General features: G+C 46.7%; 1 protein-coding gene across 1 annotated transcript in view; it reads left to right on the top strand.

Moving 5' to 3' along the window:
* Positions 1-18,062, top strand: part of PAX8 (paired box 8) — a 65,791-nt gene extending 47,729 nt beyond the window's left edge. The window contains 5 exon segments of the mRNA XM_027775003.1: positions 638-758; positions 1,242-1,448; positions 9,440-9,541; positions 16,243-16,329; positions 17,762-18,062. Coding sequence (XP_027630804.1) covers positions 638-758; positions 1,242-1,448; positions 9,440-9,541; positions 16,243-16,329; positions 17,762-17,838 — 594 coding nt within the window. The 3' untranslated portion in view covers positions 17,839-18,062.
* Positions 18,063-18,068: the final 6 nt, after the last annotated feature.

Raw genomic sequence — 18,068 nt, 5'->3', positions numbered from 1 at the left:
CCCTACACACAAAAAAGACATCTTACTGGCCCGTGTCACAGAGCTTTTGGAAGGACTCAGGAGAACAGGCAAAGCTCTAACATTAGTGCTGTGCAAATGTAGAAGAGTGGAGGGCAGTGGTTGGGAACAAGAGCACTCGAGCAGACCCTGTGAGTCTGCATCTTCCCCCACCCTGTATTAGAGTATGACAAGTTTCATCTCTCCGCCTACATTTCCTATCTGGAAAGGAATAAATTAACTAACAGAGTGAAGGAGTCTGTGCAGTCCTATGGGCTGACTGCTCCAGCCCTTGACATCTGTGGACCCAAAGCATGTGAGGAGACAAAGAAGAAGGCCAACGTCTAGCCAGGGCATGTCTGAAGGACACCAGCTCCCAGGCCACCAGCCAACCTTGAATTCCGGGGATGTGGAAGCGGAAGTCATGAGCTAGGGTTTGGGAGAAGAACAGTAAAGCTTTGAGTCTGAGACTAGGAACTGATTAAATACCAGTGGAGAATGAAAGAAAGGAGGAAACAATGAAGCAAGGAGCTCTTCCTGGGGAGCTCGGGGCTGCCAAGTCCTACGACAGGCTATAAGGTCTGTAGGAAAGTTGCTCACCCCAGGTCTCTCTGTGCACTGACTTCTCTTTGCTCCCCAGGGCCTCTACCCACTGCCCTTGCTCAACAGTGCCCTGGACGACGGGAAGGCCACCCTGACCCCTTCCAATACACCCCTGGGGCGCAACCTCTCGACTCACCAGACCTATCCAGTGGTGGCAGGTACGATGCCTGGAGCCTTCTGGGCCACCTGGGCCCAACTGTGAGGGCGGATTGCAGGGAAAGGGAATGCAGAGCTTGGCTGGCTGGCAGGAGGAAGGTGTGTGGGGCCCTGGCCTGGAGAGGAAAGGTGGGCTATGCTGGCTGCGACCCAAGGAGGATCAAAGGGGTCCTGCCTTCAATCCTTAGCCCCTGCTGGGACTCCTCATGACCCCCTCCCGAGGGGAGAGGTGGGACACATGCCACCTCACCCGCAATGTATTCCATCTCCATATTCTGGTAGAAGGTACAGCAGGGAGGCAGAACTTTCCCCACTCCACACGCAAGCTGAGTAACACCTTGTAGCCCTCCCTCCCTGACTCCAGAACAGCCGGTTGCCCGGCCTCGCTGCCCGCACCCCTCCCCACATCTCATGGCTTGGTTGTGCATGTTCCCGCCCCCTCATCTCACATCCCTCTCTCCTTGTTGTCTCCCTCCCTCCGGCAGATCCTCATTCACCCTTCGCCATAAAGCAGGAAACCCCCGAGGTGTCCAGTTCTAGCTCCACCCCTTCCTCTTTATCTAGCTCCGCCTTTTTGGATCTGCAGCAAGTCGGCTCCGGGGTCCCAGCCGGTGCCTCGGTCCCGCCCTTCAATGCCTTTCCCCATGCTGCCTCCGTGTACGGGCAGTTCACGGGCCAGGCCCTCCTCTCAGGTACGACAGGGAGGTCCTGGGCTGTGCAGGAATCGCGGGGGGCGGGAGGGGGGTCCTCAGGGCCAGCTGCCAGGCCCGTGGTTCGGGTCCAGCCCCCTCTATGGTACTGATTTTGTTCACCACCCCACTCCCTAATTCCTTGGGCACCATTTGGAGGTGTCGAGACATAGTGAAGTCAGGCCCTGGAAGGGGCAGGCACACTGAGGGTGCCAAGAAGTGGGGTACTTGGCTCCAAAACCCCATGGAAGTGTAGAAACCCTAAGGCCAGGGACCAAACACTGTACAGTGACAACTGTTTGATTTTGGTTAAAAAAAAAAATAATAAGAAGGAAAGAAAAGAAAACTTAGGACAAATGGCATTGGCTTTTGGAGCCAATTTCTGATTTAAATTTCTAAAACAGGACAGTCAGGCCAGTTGGGTCTCTGTGTAGCTGTTTTCGTACCCAGCTTAGCAGCATCACCAGTGGAGCACACTGGAGCATCTTTTCAGGATGATAAACTCAGAATATGCCACAACTTGAGAGATGGGGCTTGGGGGCCTCCCAACAAGAACCTCATCTGCCTCAAAACACTGATAGCTGGAAGCACCTCAGGGAGCATCTGGCACATATCCCTCCTTATTGTGATGAGGAAGCAAGTCCAGGAAGGGGAAGGGCTGGCCACAGTCTCTGGATCGCAACATTCGTGTCCAGCAGAGTGAAGACTGGGCACCCTGTGGGTCAGAACTCTCATAGAGCCAGGTAGAATTGGCTTTCCTTGGCAGAAGGACTCTGAGCAACAGCTAAGAGTCAATGGTGTTTGGCTTGGGGGGCTGACCTAAGGGGTAGTGAGGGCACAGGCAGAGGTCCACAGTGGCTTTCAGTTATTTCAGGGACTTCTGTAGAAATGAGGCTTTTAGATGTGGACCCAAGGGGGACCCAGGACCAGTGGAGGGAGCCAGCGAGCTTTAAGTTCAGCAATAGAAGACTCTTTAATGTTAGAGCTGTCTCCAGGGAGTGCAGTTATTGACTGAGAGAGCAAATGCCTCCCTGCTTCCTCTCCACCTCACCCCAACTACCTTAAGATATCACAGTAAAGAGGCAGGGCAGGGGAGCCTGTTACAGAGTTTCTGTAGTCAGACAGTCTATCTGGACCCATGGTGTTCAAAAGCATTGGGCCTCAAAATGCTCTCCTGATGGCCAAGTATCCCAACCAGACCAGTGAAAAACTGCTGTGTTTGCAGTAGGACCCTGCCTCCAGAAAGTCTTGACCTTGAAAACCCTACACTAGAGGAGGAGAACCTCTTCCAGCCCAGAGGGACCATAAGGTCATCTGACGCAAGTCCATGACCCTTTCTTATAATCAGCTTTACGCTTTTGTCTGTATGGAACATGGTTTTTTTTCTCCCCCACCCTGCCCCCACCGTGTGTCCCTTCAGCTAACCCTGGAGGTCCTCTTGGGAGAGTTGGACACCCAGTGGGTGGGCAGAGACAGTGTTCAAGGCTCTGAAGCAAGGAAGAAAATGTTGACTTGGAGTTTGAAATTTCAAGAGGATGAAGTCAGCAGAGATAGGTCATTTGTTTTGACTGAAGTGATTAAAGGAAAAAAAATCTGTGAGCTGAGTGAAACTGTCAGCCAGGGAAGATGGGATAGGGAAGGAGGAAGGAGGGAGGTAAGGAGAGGATCCTGTCTACTGTAGGGTGGACTGGCCCTATCACAGGGCAAGGCTTATGTCCCATTTCAATAGCAGGCCAGAGCAGGTGGGCTGCAATGCAGCAGGCAAAGGGTGGGGGTATAGATGAAGCATGTGATGATAGGGAGCAGTTCTTCAGTTGCTGTGCAAGCTGTGAAGAGGCTTGGCAGGACCAGCTGAGAGAATAGTGAAGGACAGACGCAGTCCAGAGCTGATAGATACGTCAGAGTCCAGATTCAGGCTGTGATATAAAGTTAAAACAGCTTGGAGTAAACTTCCTACCCTCCCAAATCTCCACACTTTCTCCCCTCCCTGTCATTCTTTTATAGCTTCTAGTGTCCCCTGTCAGCATGCAATCAATTGGGAGTGACACTTCCAGTGTCCATTAGCTCTTAATTTAATGGATGTGCCCACTCTCCAGGTCAGCTGCAGGACCAAAGTCATCCAGCTGGTGAGGCAAAAAAACTGGAAGCAGACACCAGGTGGTCATTCAGGAAACCCGATATGTAACAGTGGCAGGTCCTTCAAGCAGGTGACCTCCAAAGCCAAGTTCAAATGCTGTTGAAGTATAGGGTGTTGAACCCATGAAGGCCAATGGGTGACCACAGGACCTAGCCCAGAGGGTGAGGATTAAGCACAGAGGCAGGGGCTCTTAGAAAAGGGAAGAGTGCCCAGGTTTGGAGGACCTGGGACCCAGGCAAGTGGCCCAGAGCAGGAAACAAATTAAGATTGTAGTTCATAAGGCTGAATCTAGCCCTGTGTCTCAGACACAAAGCAGATAATGGCTGATGTCCATGGCAAGTACAGGATACTGACCTGGAGTTCCCTACAGACTCTCCACCTGAGGCCACTGGTCAATACCTAACCTGTGACTGAGTCATGATGAGAGGGCTTTGGAGGAAATAACAGAGTAGGAGAACATTAGGAAGGGATGATCTCAAGAGTTGGAGGGTAGAAGTGGACAGAGAGGGAGGCTGAGAGAGGAAGGGAGGAAGAGGTGATTCTGAGAGAAAGGAAAGAATGCAGAAACCAAATTAATCTTAATTAATACAGACAAGAGGAGAAGAGGAAAACCCCTGTGAGCTTTTATTCCATCATCAGCTCAGCTCTAACCTACCTGGACCTACCAGCTCCCCCGAGGGGACCCCCCCCAACCCCATCCTGAGGACCCTTTCTACCATCTCCTGCAACTCCTTTACCTGCTTCATGGAGTTTCTCTCTCAGGGCACATCTTCTCCTAGCCCAGTGGTTCTGACAGTGCTATTTCCAGGGTGACTGTCCAGATCTTAGCTTCTCCCCCATCAGCCAAGAAAAAGGGCACATCAAGATGTAGGGAATAGGGTGATTGCCCCTAATATTCCTGCCAATTTCCTTCAGACATCCCAGTCAGGATTCCCAATGCACTGGCCAACCAGTGATTCCAAAGCTGTCCTGGTCCTGTTTGCTTCAAGCTGACTCCAGCTCAGCTGACTGGAAAGCTCCAAGTTAGGCTTTATCATGAAAGAGCCCATTACCCTCCTCCATCCTTTTATACAAAATTATATGTAATCCTGCCAAGGAGATTTCTGGGTTGCCATAAATTCTCCTTGCTATCAGAACAAGATAAGGAATTGAAAAGAGGTTACATAGAGGGCAGACATCAAAGGGAGCAATTAAAGTAGCCTGAAGTCACCTCTACCCTCTGCATTCCTCCAGGTAATGGCTTTCTAATCCAGGTCTCCACCAACATTTAGAATATTTACCAATAATTATGGGTGTTAGAGTTTGCTTAAAGAACCCCACTCAGTTAGCCAACGTGGTCCTACACCTCATTCCAACTTCTGAAAAATAGGGACTCGTTGGAAATACCTTTGAGTACACTGGAGATGTGAATTACATAGCAAGGATACATGATGGAGAGCCATAGGAACAGATAAGTAGATAGGAGGGCACAGTTAGGCCATGATGGAATGCCTCCACCTTATGGCTTCCATAGTTTTAAAAAAATTTTTTAAAGGAAGTTTCAAGGTTCTTGACTTTTTAGATTCTTTTTTTTATTTTTACTTTTTTTTTTTTTTGAGGGGTTTTTGCTATAGGGCACGTGCGCTCGCCAGACAGACAGAGAGAGACAGAGAGATAGAAAGCGAGAAATCACCCCCCAGAGGGGATGGCCACGCTGCAATCCCTTCTCCTCCAGTCTCTTCTTGGGATCTTGGGCATGCACACACACGCACCCGGCGTGAGTTTAAGCCACCGGGTCCGGGACTCAAACGGCGGTCGACTACGTGGGAGTCCAGCGACATGGCCATTACGCTAGCTGCTGGTCCCAAGTTCTTGACTTTTTGGAAGAAACCATGTATGCTTGATCCTCCTTATCTGTAGGTTCCTCACAGGCAAATTCAACCAACTGTGGATTGAAAATAATAATAATTTTAAAAATTGATTGTGTCTGTATTGAACACATGGCAGGGGTTTTTTTTTTCCTTGTCATTATCTTCTAAATAAAACAATATAACATACTTACACAGGATTACATTGTACTAGGTATTGTAAATAACCTGGGATGATTTAAAATACATGGCAGTGTGTATGCAGGTTATGTGCAAATACTATGCATTTTTATGTAAGGTACTCGTGCATCTTTGGATTTTCTATCATCAGGTATCCTAGAACCCACACCCTGCAGATACTAATGGACATTTATTTTATATAAAAATTTTTTTTTTGCTATAGGGTGTGCACTCACCAGAAAGAGAGAGACAGAGAGATAGAAAGTGAGAAATTAGTGGGAGACAAGTAAGGGACTAAAGGGAAATGATCAAAATCTTAAAATATAGGGAGTTAGACACATGAATCTCATTTGTAAAGGCAGCGTGGGAGCTAATTCCAATGAGGTGGGCCATATGGAGGCAACTGTGGACTAAATTAAACTGTGGCCTTAGGAGAGTATGTAGCCTGGAACTCTACTAAGTTGTGAAGCTCAAAAAGCAGCAAGATCAGGTGATGGGAGTATGGCCACAGGATGCTGGAGCCAGAAGGAGCCCTGGAGAACACTAGGCTGGCACTGGCACATCAGTGGCCAGAGAACTAAGACTCAGCACCCAAGCCCAGTCATGGTAGACACAGATGCTGCCTCAGAATCCTTCTTAACATGGTGTGGCAAGAAACTCCTACCAATCAATAAAGTAGTATGGTAAACTTGATTAATACTCTCTGGAAGATGTGATTCACAGAAATCAAGCAGTTTGTCCTTCATTACATCTGGCCTGGGTCTGGAGCGCACTCTGTTTGTCTGTCTCTGTCTCTCAGAGAGAAGGAAATAGAAAGGAGAAGGTATCAGGCCTGAGTCAGCCACCACCCGCTTCTGTCACTTCCTGCCATGCCACCCATCAGCACCTCATGCTTCTGCACTCACAAACTTCCTGTCACTCCCACTTTCTCACCCAGTGCCTAGCCAGGTGTTTCAACTGAAGGCCAAGGGGTCTGAATCTGAGGGTCAATCATATTGAAGTCTTCTTCATATAAGACTGACCTTACCTTGGCACATCCACTGCAAACTTCTCTCCTACCTCTAAATATACTAAAATCCCCCTCTCCTTACCAAAAAATGAAAAAAATTCATTTTTTCTTTTGTTGACCCTGTATCAGGTGAATGGGTTCTGCTGTAGAATATCAGGGGCTTCTATCCTACCTGGTTCAGTACTTACCACCACTGTACACTAGAGAAAAAGACAGATTAATATATACATACATATATACACACACACACAGATATATGTATATATATATATATAATTGTTTATTTAATTTTATCTATTTATTATTATTATTCAATTTGACAAAGAGAGACAGAGAGAGAGAGAAAGCAAGCCTCCATGTCCAGGACTTGAACCATGGTTGGCCATGTGGGAGTCTAGCACCTTCACCACCACACCACCTGCCAGCCCCAACACATAGTTTTAAACAATACACACTAATGCTTATTTCAAAGAGGATTTATTTCTACAAGAGTTCCATTGACATATAACCATTTCTAGAATGTGTGCATCATATTAATCAATGTCTACCTGTAGCATGAAACGCTGCCTCTGAATATGCTGATAACCTCACAGTAATAGTAATAAAGTACATAGGCTACTCTTATTTTTTTCCCATTGGACATATGAAGAAACTGAGGCATGGGACACATAAGTGGCTAGTCTAAGGGAACCCAGAAAATTAGCCATGGAAGCAGGACAAGGATGCCAAGTCCTCTGATTGCTAGATTCTTCCTTCCAGAGGAAGGACAGAGTTTGAGTATGTGTAGTCTTGTTTGCTGACCTCTCGGCTTGGCTCCAAATGCACATCCCAGTTTAGGTCTCATCTTGTAGTGCCTAGCCTTACTAATTTTTCCTGCTCCCTGCCATGTCCCCAAGGGCTTAACAGAAGTACCTAGTCAATTAGTATTTGTTGAATAATTGTCATAATTGTCTTCAGGAAATCACCAGAAAGAGAGGTAAGGTAGAAACAGTCACTGTGGTATTAACTCATAGGGTTCCCTTTCCATCATTACTAGGCACCTCTTTTTTTTTGAGAGCTTTTTGCTATAGGAAGTGTGCGAGCTCTCCAGAAAGACAGAGAGAGACAGAGAGAGAGAAAGCAAGAAATCACCCCCCAAGGGGGATGGCCACGCCACAATCCCTTCTCCTCCATTCTCCTCTTGGGATCTTGGACACACATGTACACGTGTCTGGCGTGAGTTTAAGCCACCAGGTCCAGGACTTGAATCGTGGTTGGCTACATGGGAGTTCAGTGACATAGCCATTTCGCTAACTGCTAGACACTTCTTGAAGTGGCTGAGGAATGGAAAACTTTGAAAAGGGGGACTGATGGGAGGGAAGCTGCACAATAGTGCCATTGAAGAGATGAACTTGGTCAGGTGGTTGACAGAGGCTCAGAGTGGTCCATGGAAGTCCTGCAAGAAATCAGCCCTCAATGTGGAAAGGACAGAAGGTGTTTGGGTAACACGGTCATCATCTAACACAGGGTTTTCAAAGAGGGGTGGTTTTGCCCCTAACTGCTTCTCCACTGGGGATATATGCAATGTTTGGGGACAGTTTTGGTTATCATACTGGGTGGGAACAGCTATTGGCGTCTGGTGAATAGAGGTGGGAGAAGCTGGTAAATATCCTACAATGGACAGGGCAGCCCCTTGGCAAAGAAACATCCCACCTAAAATGTCAAAATTGCTCAGATTGAGAAACTAAACATCATTAAGAACTAGAATGACTAAGTAATTCATTATTCAAACTGGACATTTTGAAAAAGAAATAGGCATTATTATGGGTAAGTGGTCTTCACTTAGGCAGAGCTGAGCAAACCAGGAGATATTATCATCTTGCCAAGAATCTTGGGGCATAGGAGGGACCGGTTTAGTCCCACAGGACACGGGGACAATAGAAGAGGGGCATGAGGCAGGGGTCATGGTTGTTGTCATATTGGGCTGATGGGGAGAAGCTCTCCATGTTAGGTGGAATTTCCAGAATGGGGAGGATTAACTTTCTGTTATAAGGAGCAAAAGAACCAGAGAAATGGGGTCTTTACAGAGCTGTCTTGGTATCCCCAAAGTGGCATTTAACCCACAAATATAAATAAAGAGAGAATGTCTGTATTGCTGGAAATGGTTCTTTTCAGAAATGTAATTGACAGATGTATGGCTCATGGTCATGTGTAATCAGCCATGTCTCCTTTCTAAGTAAAGAAAAACCAATAGGTTTCTTGTCCCTTGCATCTCTGATAAGTTGTATCTACCTGGAAGACCAGGCTAAGTGGGATTCCCTCTCTGGTTTGCTGTAGAAGAATGTAGTGGTTAATTAGCAATGTCTGCCACAGGCCCAAAAAAGGCTGGTGATGGGTCTCATCTGTCATCCTTACCCAAGGCCTTGTTCTTGGTTCTCCTCAGAGCTATGGCTGAGAGGGATAAGCAAAGTGGCTCTAATGTATTCATGTGGCCCACCACCATGTTGCTTGCTGTGGGAGATAACAAAAACCTGGAAGACTTTGCCCCCCTGCTTTCCAATACCATGACATTTCTGTGAATTAATAAAATAGCATCCATTTATAAAAAAACATAGGGAACATGGACCAGTCTGGCTGTTCAGTCACAAATGCTCCCTGCATGGTGGAGCTTCTGTCCTACAGAAGACCAGAGGAAACAAGAACTTGGGCTCAGAGTAGGAGAAAAGAAGTGGATTTAGAGAGAATGTGACTGACAAAAGGCAAGATTTTCTGAGCCTCAGGAGAGAGTCAGTAAGTACAGGAGCCCCTGTGGGCCAACTGATAACTCTGCTATATTTTCCAGGGCGAGAGATGGTGGGGCCCACGCTGCCCGGATATCCACCCCACATCCCCAGCAGCGGACAGGGCAGCTATGCCTCTTCTGCCATCGCAGGCATGGTGGCAGGTAAGGGGGAGCATTGCAGAGGGAAAGTGTTAGAGAAAGGTGGGACTAGAGGGGGCAAGAGGTAGACTATGTCCCACTCATTGGCTCCAAGAGGTAGATTGTGTCTCATTCATTGGCTCCCTGAAGGACACTGAAGGATGAATTGAAGGGTCATCCTATAAATGCCTAGAGAAAATGCTCCAGTGGAGTCCTAGATCCTTAACTCATCCCAGCTTCAGCTCTCCCAGATTACCTACCATGATAAAAAGGGAGAGGCTGAGACAGACAGTGTTCAAACTGAACTCCACCACTTCTTCCACTGCTTTGGTGAGCGTTAATGGAGCATATTCTAGAAGTCAACAGAACACCGTGAGCTAAACACAAGCCCAGCCTTGAGCAGTCCATTGTCTCTCAGTGAGTTAATCCTGTTCAATCTCAGTTTACTCTTCTGTAAAATCTGAATAGGAATGATGAAATGATTGAAATACATCCTCCTATGTCCTCCACACCTCCACACTCATTCAACCTTCCATGACTGGGACCCAGGTTCTAGGTACTCCAAGAGTACTATGGAGTATGAGGTGAACTGGAAATACTCTCCATCTTCATTTGGACTGTCCTGGAATCCTGCCTGTCAGTCACTTGAGTCTGCCAATCTTTATCCAGTGGTGACCCAAGAATGTCAAGGTCCGGACAAATAATGACAATGAGAATTTCTTTGGACATGTGTCACTCTTTTGGGAGCCACTTAGGAAAGGTTCCAGGATGGGTAGAATGGAATTGAGGTATTTCTGCTGCCCAGAGAAGCTGGGGAAACTGGAGCTTCTGAAAAGGACTAAACTCAGAGCATCCATGACCCCTATGCCATCCCTAGGCCAGCTGCCCTGGCTCTGTCCCCAGAGACTTAGTGCATTCTCCAGGCTGGCTTACCTCCTCCATGGCAAGGGTTAATCTTTACCAGCCACCCACTCTGGGCACCTTGAGCAGAGGCAGGTGGGCTGGGCTCTCCTGGGCACAGGGAGGGGAGGGAGAAAGGAGGAAAGGAGGCTCTGTGCTCCCTGGGAACCTGCTGAGCTGGCACTTGTTGCTGCCTGGTTACCGTGGCAATGTGCTTAATGCAGCGTTGAAAATACAGAATACTGACTCCTCTCTCCCTTCTGGCCCAGACTCCCTCCCTCCCTCCCTTCCTCTTCTGGAGCGTGAAATGAGATTGGTCAAGATAAAAAAGGAAAAGATTCGGTTATTTTTTTAAGAGTGTGGATAATGGGGCCTCTCAATCAAAATCCCAGGCTCCAGTCGGCTCCCCCCATCCCCCTTCCAACCCCTCCACCTTCCCCTGCTGCCTGCTTAGAGGAGGAGGCAGAAACATAAAGCACAAGGCTTTCCTCTTAATTATGAATCATTCCCTGAGGGCAGGCCCAGGGCAAGGGGTTCCTGGGGCCCAGAGTCTGACCTGTGAGGTAGCTGGAGGACTTGGACCTCTCATCAAAGGCTCCCAGGTTGTTTCCAAAAAGACCTTCTCCTGAGTAGGTGCTGTGAAAAGAAAAATTTTATAAAAAATTGTGCAACTATGATGTTAACTGCAAGTGAATTATAAAAGGGAGAGGCCTTGCCTTACGTAGTGGATGGACTTCCAGCAAGTTGCATGCAAATCAGTTTTCAAAAAATGCAGTACTATTTAAATGCATCACCTGGTCCCTAGGAGCACCATTGTGCAAATGAATTATTAAGGAACTTTTATGTAGAAAAATTATATGTCCATCTCTTACCACTGCTGGTCATCTCCCAGTTGACAGAATGGAGACGTTTTTTCAATTAAAGACGATAAACTCATTGACCACTACTGTGGTATGTTAGGTAGATAATAAATATTTAGAGCAAGGCGTGCCAATGATGTTCTTCAATTAATATCGGAAGAAAAGAAGTGAGCATTTAATATGCACTTTTTCATACCTGGACATTTGTACACATTCTTTTATTTCTCATTTAATCACCATTTTATGGTGAGGATTAACTCCCTCTTTCTCTTAGCTTATCACTCCCTCTACGCCTTCAGCTATCCCTGGTATAGGATATAAAACTTGGCCCAGTCACTTTTATACCCACTTTTATAGAGAGGAAACTGAGGCTTGGAAAAGCAAAGCTCCAGGTCATAACCATACAAAGTAGCTGCAGTGTTCCAGCACTGGTCTTTTGGTTGCGGTCTCGTGCTTTCCACTACACCATACTGCATCTTACTACACCAGAAATAAAGAGCAGCTCTAGGAAAGCAGCGGTGGAAAATGACCGAGACACAGATTTCTTTTGTCCATTCACCTTCTGTTTTGCCACCTTCTTTTTTCTTTCTTTGCTCTGCCTCTACTAGTATAGTTAAGGACCCTCACATGAGTTCTGAAGTGGAATCAACAACTTCAGATAGATGGATCCATATAGCCATCTTTCCATTCATTCATCTCTATGTACATTTGCCATAAATCCTTACATCTTCCCATCTATCCTTCCATTCTTTGATCCATTCATCTTTTCATCCATTCTTTCATCTTTCTATTCACCTTTCCATCTATCCATTTATCCATTCATCCATCCATCCATCCATCCATCCATCTGTCTTTCTATCCTGCCATCATCCATCTCTCTATCCATTCATAAACACATCCATTCAATCCATCCATATATCCATTTATCTTTCCATGCGCCTACCTTCTCATCTCTTCATTCTGTTATCATCCTTTCTTCCTTTATCCACACTTCCATTCATCCTGGCATTTTTCCATTCATGTTCCACATTTTTGCTTAACACATACTGGTTGAGGCCTAGCTAGAGTGGCACAAAATGGAAGGCACTGCTGTATAATGACTGAAATCATGGAGGGCCAGGTTTGATTACCAGTCCCACTTAAACAGCTGGGCTTAGTGATGCATGCCCGTGGTCCTAGTACCTGGGAGGCTGGAGCAGGAGGATCACAAGCCAGACCTGTCAACAATACCTATCTCTAGTTCTGTTTCTTTATTTCTCCCTCTCTCTCTATTTCTCCCCTAATCCCACCCGCAGTGCTCTGTCTCTCACAAAATATGTGTGTGTGTGTATATATATATACACATAATATATATATACATATGATATATGTATAATATTAGAATTATAATTATTATATCATATATAATACAATATATTATTATATGTATTTATATAATATGTATAATATTATATAAATATAATATATGACACCACTATTATATATATATATATATATATATAGTTGGAAAACTCAGGATGTATTTCCATATGTTTTTCTATGCAAAAATGCATCATGATTTTCCCAACGACCCAACATATATATATATATATACTGTGTGGGGGGGGTATAGGTGTACAGTGGCTGAGGATCTACTCTGTGGGATTCTGGGGTACAGTGAGACAGTTCCTTCTATTCATGGAGTTACAACCTAATAGTGCAGATAAAAGATCAGTAAACAAATCAATGAATGAATAAACATTGTAATTTCAGATGGTGATAAGTTCTGTGAGGACAACAAAATGGGAAGAGATAATAAAGAACCACAGAGAGAGGCGATGACTACTTTAGACTGAATGATCAGGGGAGCTCTCTGAGAAGGTGTTCAAAGTGGTCAGCCAAGCGATAAATGGGCAGATCATCCCTGGGCCAAAAGAACAGCAAGTGCAAAGGCCCTAAGGCAGGAGCTAACTTAGCATGAGGGCACACAGGAGTCAGGTGGAATCTATCAAACAACAGTGATTGGTCGGAGAAAACATCACAAGATGAAATGTGGACAGTGACTGGGTCATGTTTTAAAAACCAGGGGATCAAGGCATCACAATACCCAAAGGCATAGAGGGACTGATAACCTAATAGAGTGAGGGAATTGTGAACATGGGCATGACCACTGAGTGACTGGGTTAGAGGCTATGAGGATTTAAGGGCATCTACATTGGCCTGGTTGGAAGGAGATGAGAAGGTAAAGGCAGAGACCATGGGACAGAAATGGGTATTGGTAGTTAGAGAAGGATGTGGAGTAGGGAGAGAATTTTTTTTTTCTGAGTTTTTTTCTGGCACATGTGCTTGCCAGAAAGACAGAGAGAGATAGAGAGGCAGAAAGTGTGAAATCATCTTACAGGGGGGATGGCCACACCGCAATCCCTTCTCCATTCTCCTCTCAGGATCCTGGGCACACATGCACATATGCCTGGCATGAGTTTAAGCCACCGGGTCCAGGACTCGAAGCACAGTCGACCATATGGGAGTCCAGCAACATAGCCATTATGCCACCTGCTGGTTCCAGGGAGATAATTTTTTAAAGATGGAAGGTAGCAGACTGTGTTTGGAGGCTGAATCAGGAGTGATTAATTCAAAAAGGAGGAATTGAGGGAACAAAAACAACAAAAACTGAGGATGATTTCAGGGCCAAGTCCCTTGGAAAAGTGAAATGGGTGAGATGCAGAGCAAAGATGACTGGTGGTCTTTCATCTGCCTTGACTGCTGGCAGGCTGATAGATCTAGCAGTAAGAAGATGCCACACTCAATGGTACCAACTCCTGAGCCCCATTCCTTACTCCATCCTCTATGTGACTGAGGCTGATAGGTGCTCAGTGGGTGTGTGTTCAATAAATAAATAAGTGGCACATGGATAAATAATAAATGTGAGTGGGCACACGGATAAACAATAATGCAATAAGGCAGATATCGTTCCCATCTCTGTTCCTCATCCTTTAGAGCCTGCAGTATTTGGCGTCGGGTAGGATGGGATGAAGGCATGGGTCCCTTGCTGTGTAGCCATGGTAGGATTGGCTTCCTTAAAGGAAATGCTGAAACCAGGTGCATCTGAGGGATGCCTACAGTAAATGGAATAATTTGTACTGTGGGTTACAAGAAAGAGCGCTGGTGTCAGAACCAGGCTTCTAGTTCTGGGTGTAATTGAACTTGCAGCCTTAGGCAAATGTTTTCTCCTCTCTGGGTAGCAATTTCATTTGTTAAATGAATGGTTAGAGTAGATGATTTCCTAGTTTTCTTTGCTTTTTGTTTTTGGTTATCTTTTTCTTTGTTCCCTGTGCCCTATTTTCCTTCTCTTATATCTATTTTTCATCCAATTTATATTAGATTTTGTCCCTGATCTAAGGAATTTACTGTTTTGACTGTGTGCCTATCACTGACTCCCTAGACAAAGGATCCAGTAGCCTTCCTCTGCTTCAAACTCCTGCTCACGTCTACCCTCCTGTACAAATGCTTATTCCTCTGACAAGGAAGCAGCCCCAGTTCATGTTTTAAGGCTAAATGAATGACTGATTCAAGCCTCTACTGAACTTTATTTTAGCATTTGTTTAATTGGAAAATAATAAAAGCTAACATTTGTTGAGTGCTTCTTGTACATCAAGCATGGTACTAAGTAACAATTAATAGGTATTATCTTGTTTAATCCTACTATACCCCATGAGAGGGACAATAACATGCCCCGTTTTACGGATAAGGAAACCAAAGCTCAGAGAGGTGAAGTGACTTGTCCCAGGTTAAAGAGCCACGAAGTGGGGAGCAGGGGGGTTGATTACAGGCAGGCCACCTCCAGAACCAGGGAGTGTCAAGTTCTCTCCAGACAGCATGGGAAGAATAGGAGCCACAGAAGACACTTAGCTCACAATCACAGTTGAGTTTTTAAAAGACTGGATATTCACTAGATCTCAGGGTTAGCAGGAATCTGGCTTTATGAATGGAATCCTCTCCTAGTTGTATAAATGGATTATCTGGAACTTAGATGTAAGAGCCCTCAGGTCAAGTTCTGCCCTGCCATCTGTCAACAGTGTGATTCCAGGCAAATTTCTTGGTCAGGCTATACTCCAAACTCCTCAGTATGGATAAGTACTGCATAGGCTGGTTGTCAGAGTGAAGGGGTGCACTGTGTGTAAACTTAAGCTCTGTGCTAAGCCCCAGTGGTGGCTGTAGTGGACAGCTTGACTTTGCTGTTCTGTAAGGGAATTCTTAAGTACTTTCTTTGGTAAACTCTGCTTTTGGGAAAGCTATGAATCCATTCAAGGCAGGAGGTGATCTGATTTACTTTGTATCACTTCATATACTGAGTTTGCTTAAAATGATAGACTCAGGATAGGCCTCAGACTCCTCAAAGCAAGACATAGTTTCTCCACTTAAGGTTGGTGCCTCTGGGACTCTCCCTCGTCATCCACTGACCTCCCACACACAGACTCGACAACTTACACCTGTGAAGGCTAAAAATTCATATGTATCATTCATATTTATCAATTTCCTCTTTGGCTGCTAGCCTCCTCCCCTTGCCCTGGGTATCTCCCTGCAGTAGGTCCAAACAGCAGCAGAAGCAGCAGTTAGAACCTGGGCCCTAGAATCAGAACATAGCTTCCAAAGTCCACCAAACCCTCCACTGTGTGAGCTTCTGCAAGTTCCAGGGCTTCAGTTTCTTCATCTGGAAAGTAGAGATAATGATATCTTTATCTACCTCCTGGAGCTCTTGTGAGAGCTGTAATGTGTCAGGGCAGTGTCTTTAGCATGTGGTCCCAAATGACCCAGACCAAAGGGTTCCCAAAGGAATTGATGGTGGGATCTTCTGAGTTCTGCTGTCCCTGCCATGGCTCCACCTGTTCCCCCAGCCTCCCAGCTCACCCTCTGTGAGCCCTGTAGACCCTCTCCTCAGCCCCAGACCTACCCTGGTGCCATCACTCACAGGCCTCTTACCCACAGGAAGTGAATACTCTGGCAATGCCTACGGCCACACCCCCTACTCCTCCTACAGCGAGGCCTGGCGCTTCCCCAACTCCAGCTTGCTGAGTAAGTCCCTGGGGCCATCCAGGTCTCTGCTGGGTGGGGCCGGGCTGTACGGAGTGGGGAACAAGACCAGAATGAAGCCATCTGAAAGCCAATAGTCCCCAGGTTAGACAGGGGCCTGGAGAGGCAGGTGTTTGTAATTGAAGAAGGTGACAGGAGATATACCTGGTTGGGGGAAGAGGGCAGAAGGCCAGAGACATCCTGGCTTAGGTCTTCCTCCTGCTGTCTGAGATCATGTTTACTAAATGGCTATTCTGTATAAGATTCACGGATCCAGCCTTGAGGGAAGGGCAGGGGTGGAATCAAGGAAAGAAAAGGACCTCCTGCCTCCAAGGGCTCCCAGTGCAGCAGCAGCAGACTACGGTGACTCAGGGGCATCCTGCCAGCCTGCTGGCTACCCTCTTTCCTGGGAGCTGAGCTCAAGAATGCCGTCTGCTGCCCCCCATTAACCACCTAAGTGGTTCACAAATAGTCATGATTCAGCACCAAAACCCTTACACAAAAGTCCTTTGTTTCACCACATTCTCTATTGTTGGCTTGAGGAGTGGACAGCATTGAGGGTTAAAGTCCGGAGACAGAACTCCAGAGGATCTCTTCACCCTTCTCTCACTTTGTGGCCCTGGGCTGGAGAAAGAAGTTTTTTACGAAAGTAAGCCCCACAGTGGAGACTGGAGGGAACACTACCCCCACCCCGAGCCTCCCTAAATGCTGGCCTTGGGAATATCTGAGCCAGAGAGAAACTGTGGCACAGGGTGGCCGACTCCCACAAGTCTACCCTTGCCCTTAGGCCCCTCTCTTGACCTTCCCTCCTGGTGTTGCAGAAATGTCTGGGAGGATGGCTGACCTGGCCCTGTTTGCTGGGTGTGTTCAGTTCCAAGCTACTTTTCTGCTCCAGTTAGCCAGAGAGGGCAGTGAGATTCCAGGGGCCAGGGATTCTTCCCACTGAGCCTCCCAGAACTGCCTATCCTGTGGGTGTGCCACGCATCTCCCTGGAGACCCTCAAACCAGACCCTCTGTAACCAGCTGGGAGTCTAATCTCCCTGGATCTTACAAGGAGGATTCCTTGACCTGGGGCTGTTTGGGCAAGACTGAAAAGAGTCCCGATCACCTCCCCCCACCTTGTGCTAGTTTTTTTAGGGTTACCCATGCAGCTGTTCCGTTGCCCTCTCTCTGCAGTGAAGGTGTTGAAGGTCATAGCAGCCATGGGGAGAGGGGGGCAAGAAGGCACCAATCTTATTCTGGCCAGAAACTCAAAGGTGAGGCCAGAGAAGGAGGAAGCAGGGCTAGAGAGGAGTTAATCTTTGATGATCAGATAGGCCAGAGGGATGAATGATTAACTTGTGCTGTCTTAAGGTCAGCAAATGCTGGGGAAGGCTATGGTGCAATTTCCCCTCTGACCAGCGGTGATGTTGTTATTTTTTTCTAACATGTCCAGGTTCCCCATATTATTACAGTTCCACATCAAGGCCAAGCGCACCGCCCACCACCGCCACGGCCTTTGACCATCTGTAGTTGCCATGGGGACGCTGGGAGCCACGGAGCAACAGGAGGACTCGGCCTGGGACAGGCCCCAGAGAGTCACACAAAGGAATCTTTATTTATTACATGAAAAATAACCACAAGTCCAGCATTGCGACTCACTCCCTATGTGGTTAATTTAATGAATCATGAAAGACAGGATGACCTTGGAGAAGGCCAAACTGTCCTCTAAGACTCCTTAATGAGGGGCAGGAGTCCCAGGG

The sequence above is a fragment of the Tupaia chinensis genome, unplaced genomic scaffold (genome assembly GCF_000334495.1).
Source record: "Tupaia chinensis unplaced genomic scaffold, TupChi_1.0 Scaffold000511_1, whole genome shotgun sequence".
Classification (NCBI taxonomy): domain Eukaryota; kingdom Metazoa; phylum Chordata; class Mammalia; order Scandentia; family Tupaiidae; genus Tupaia; species Tupaia belangeri.
Note: the sequence above shows the minus strand (reverse complement) of the source record. Positions and strands in the feature narration are given on the sequence as shown.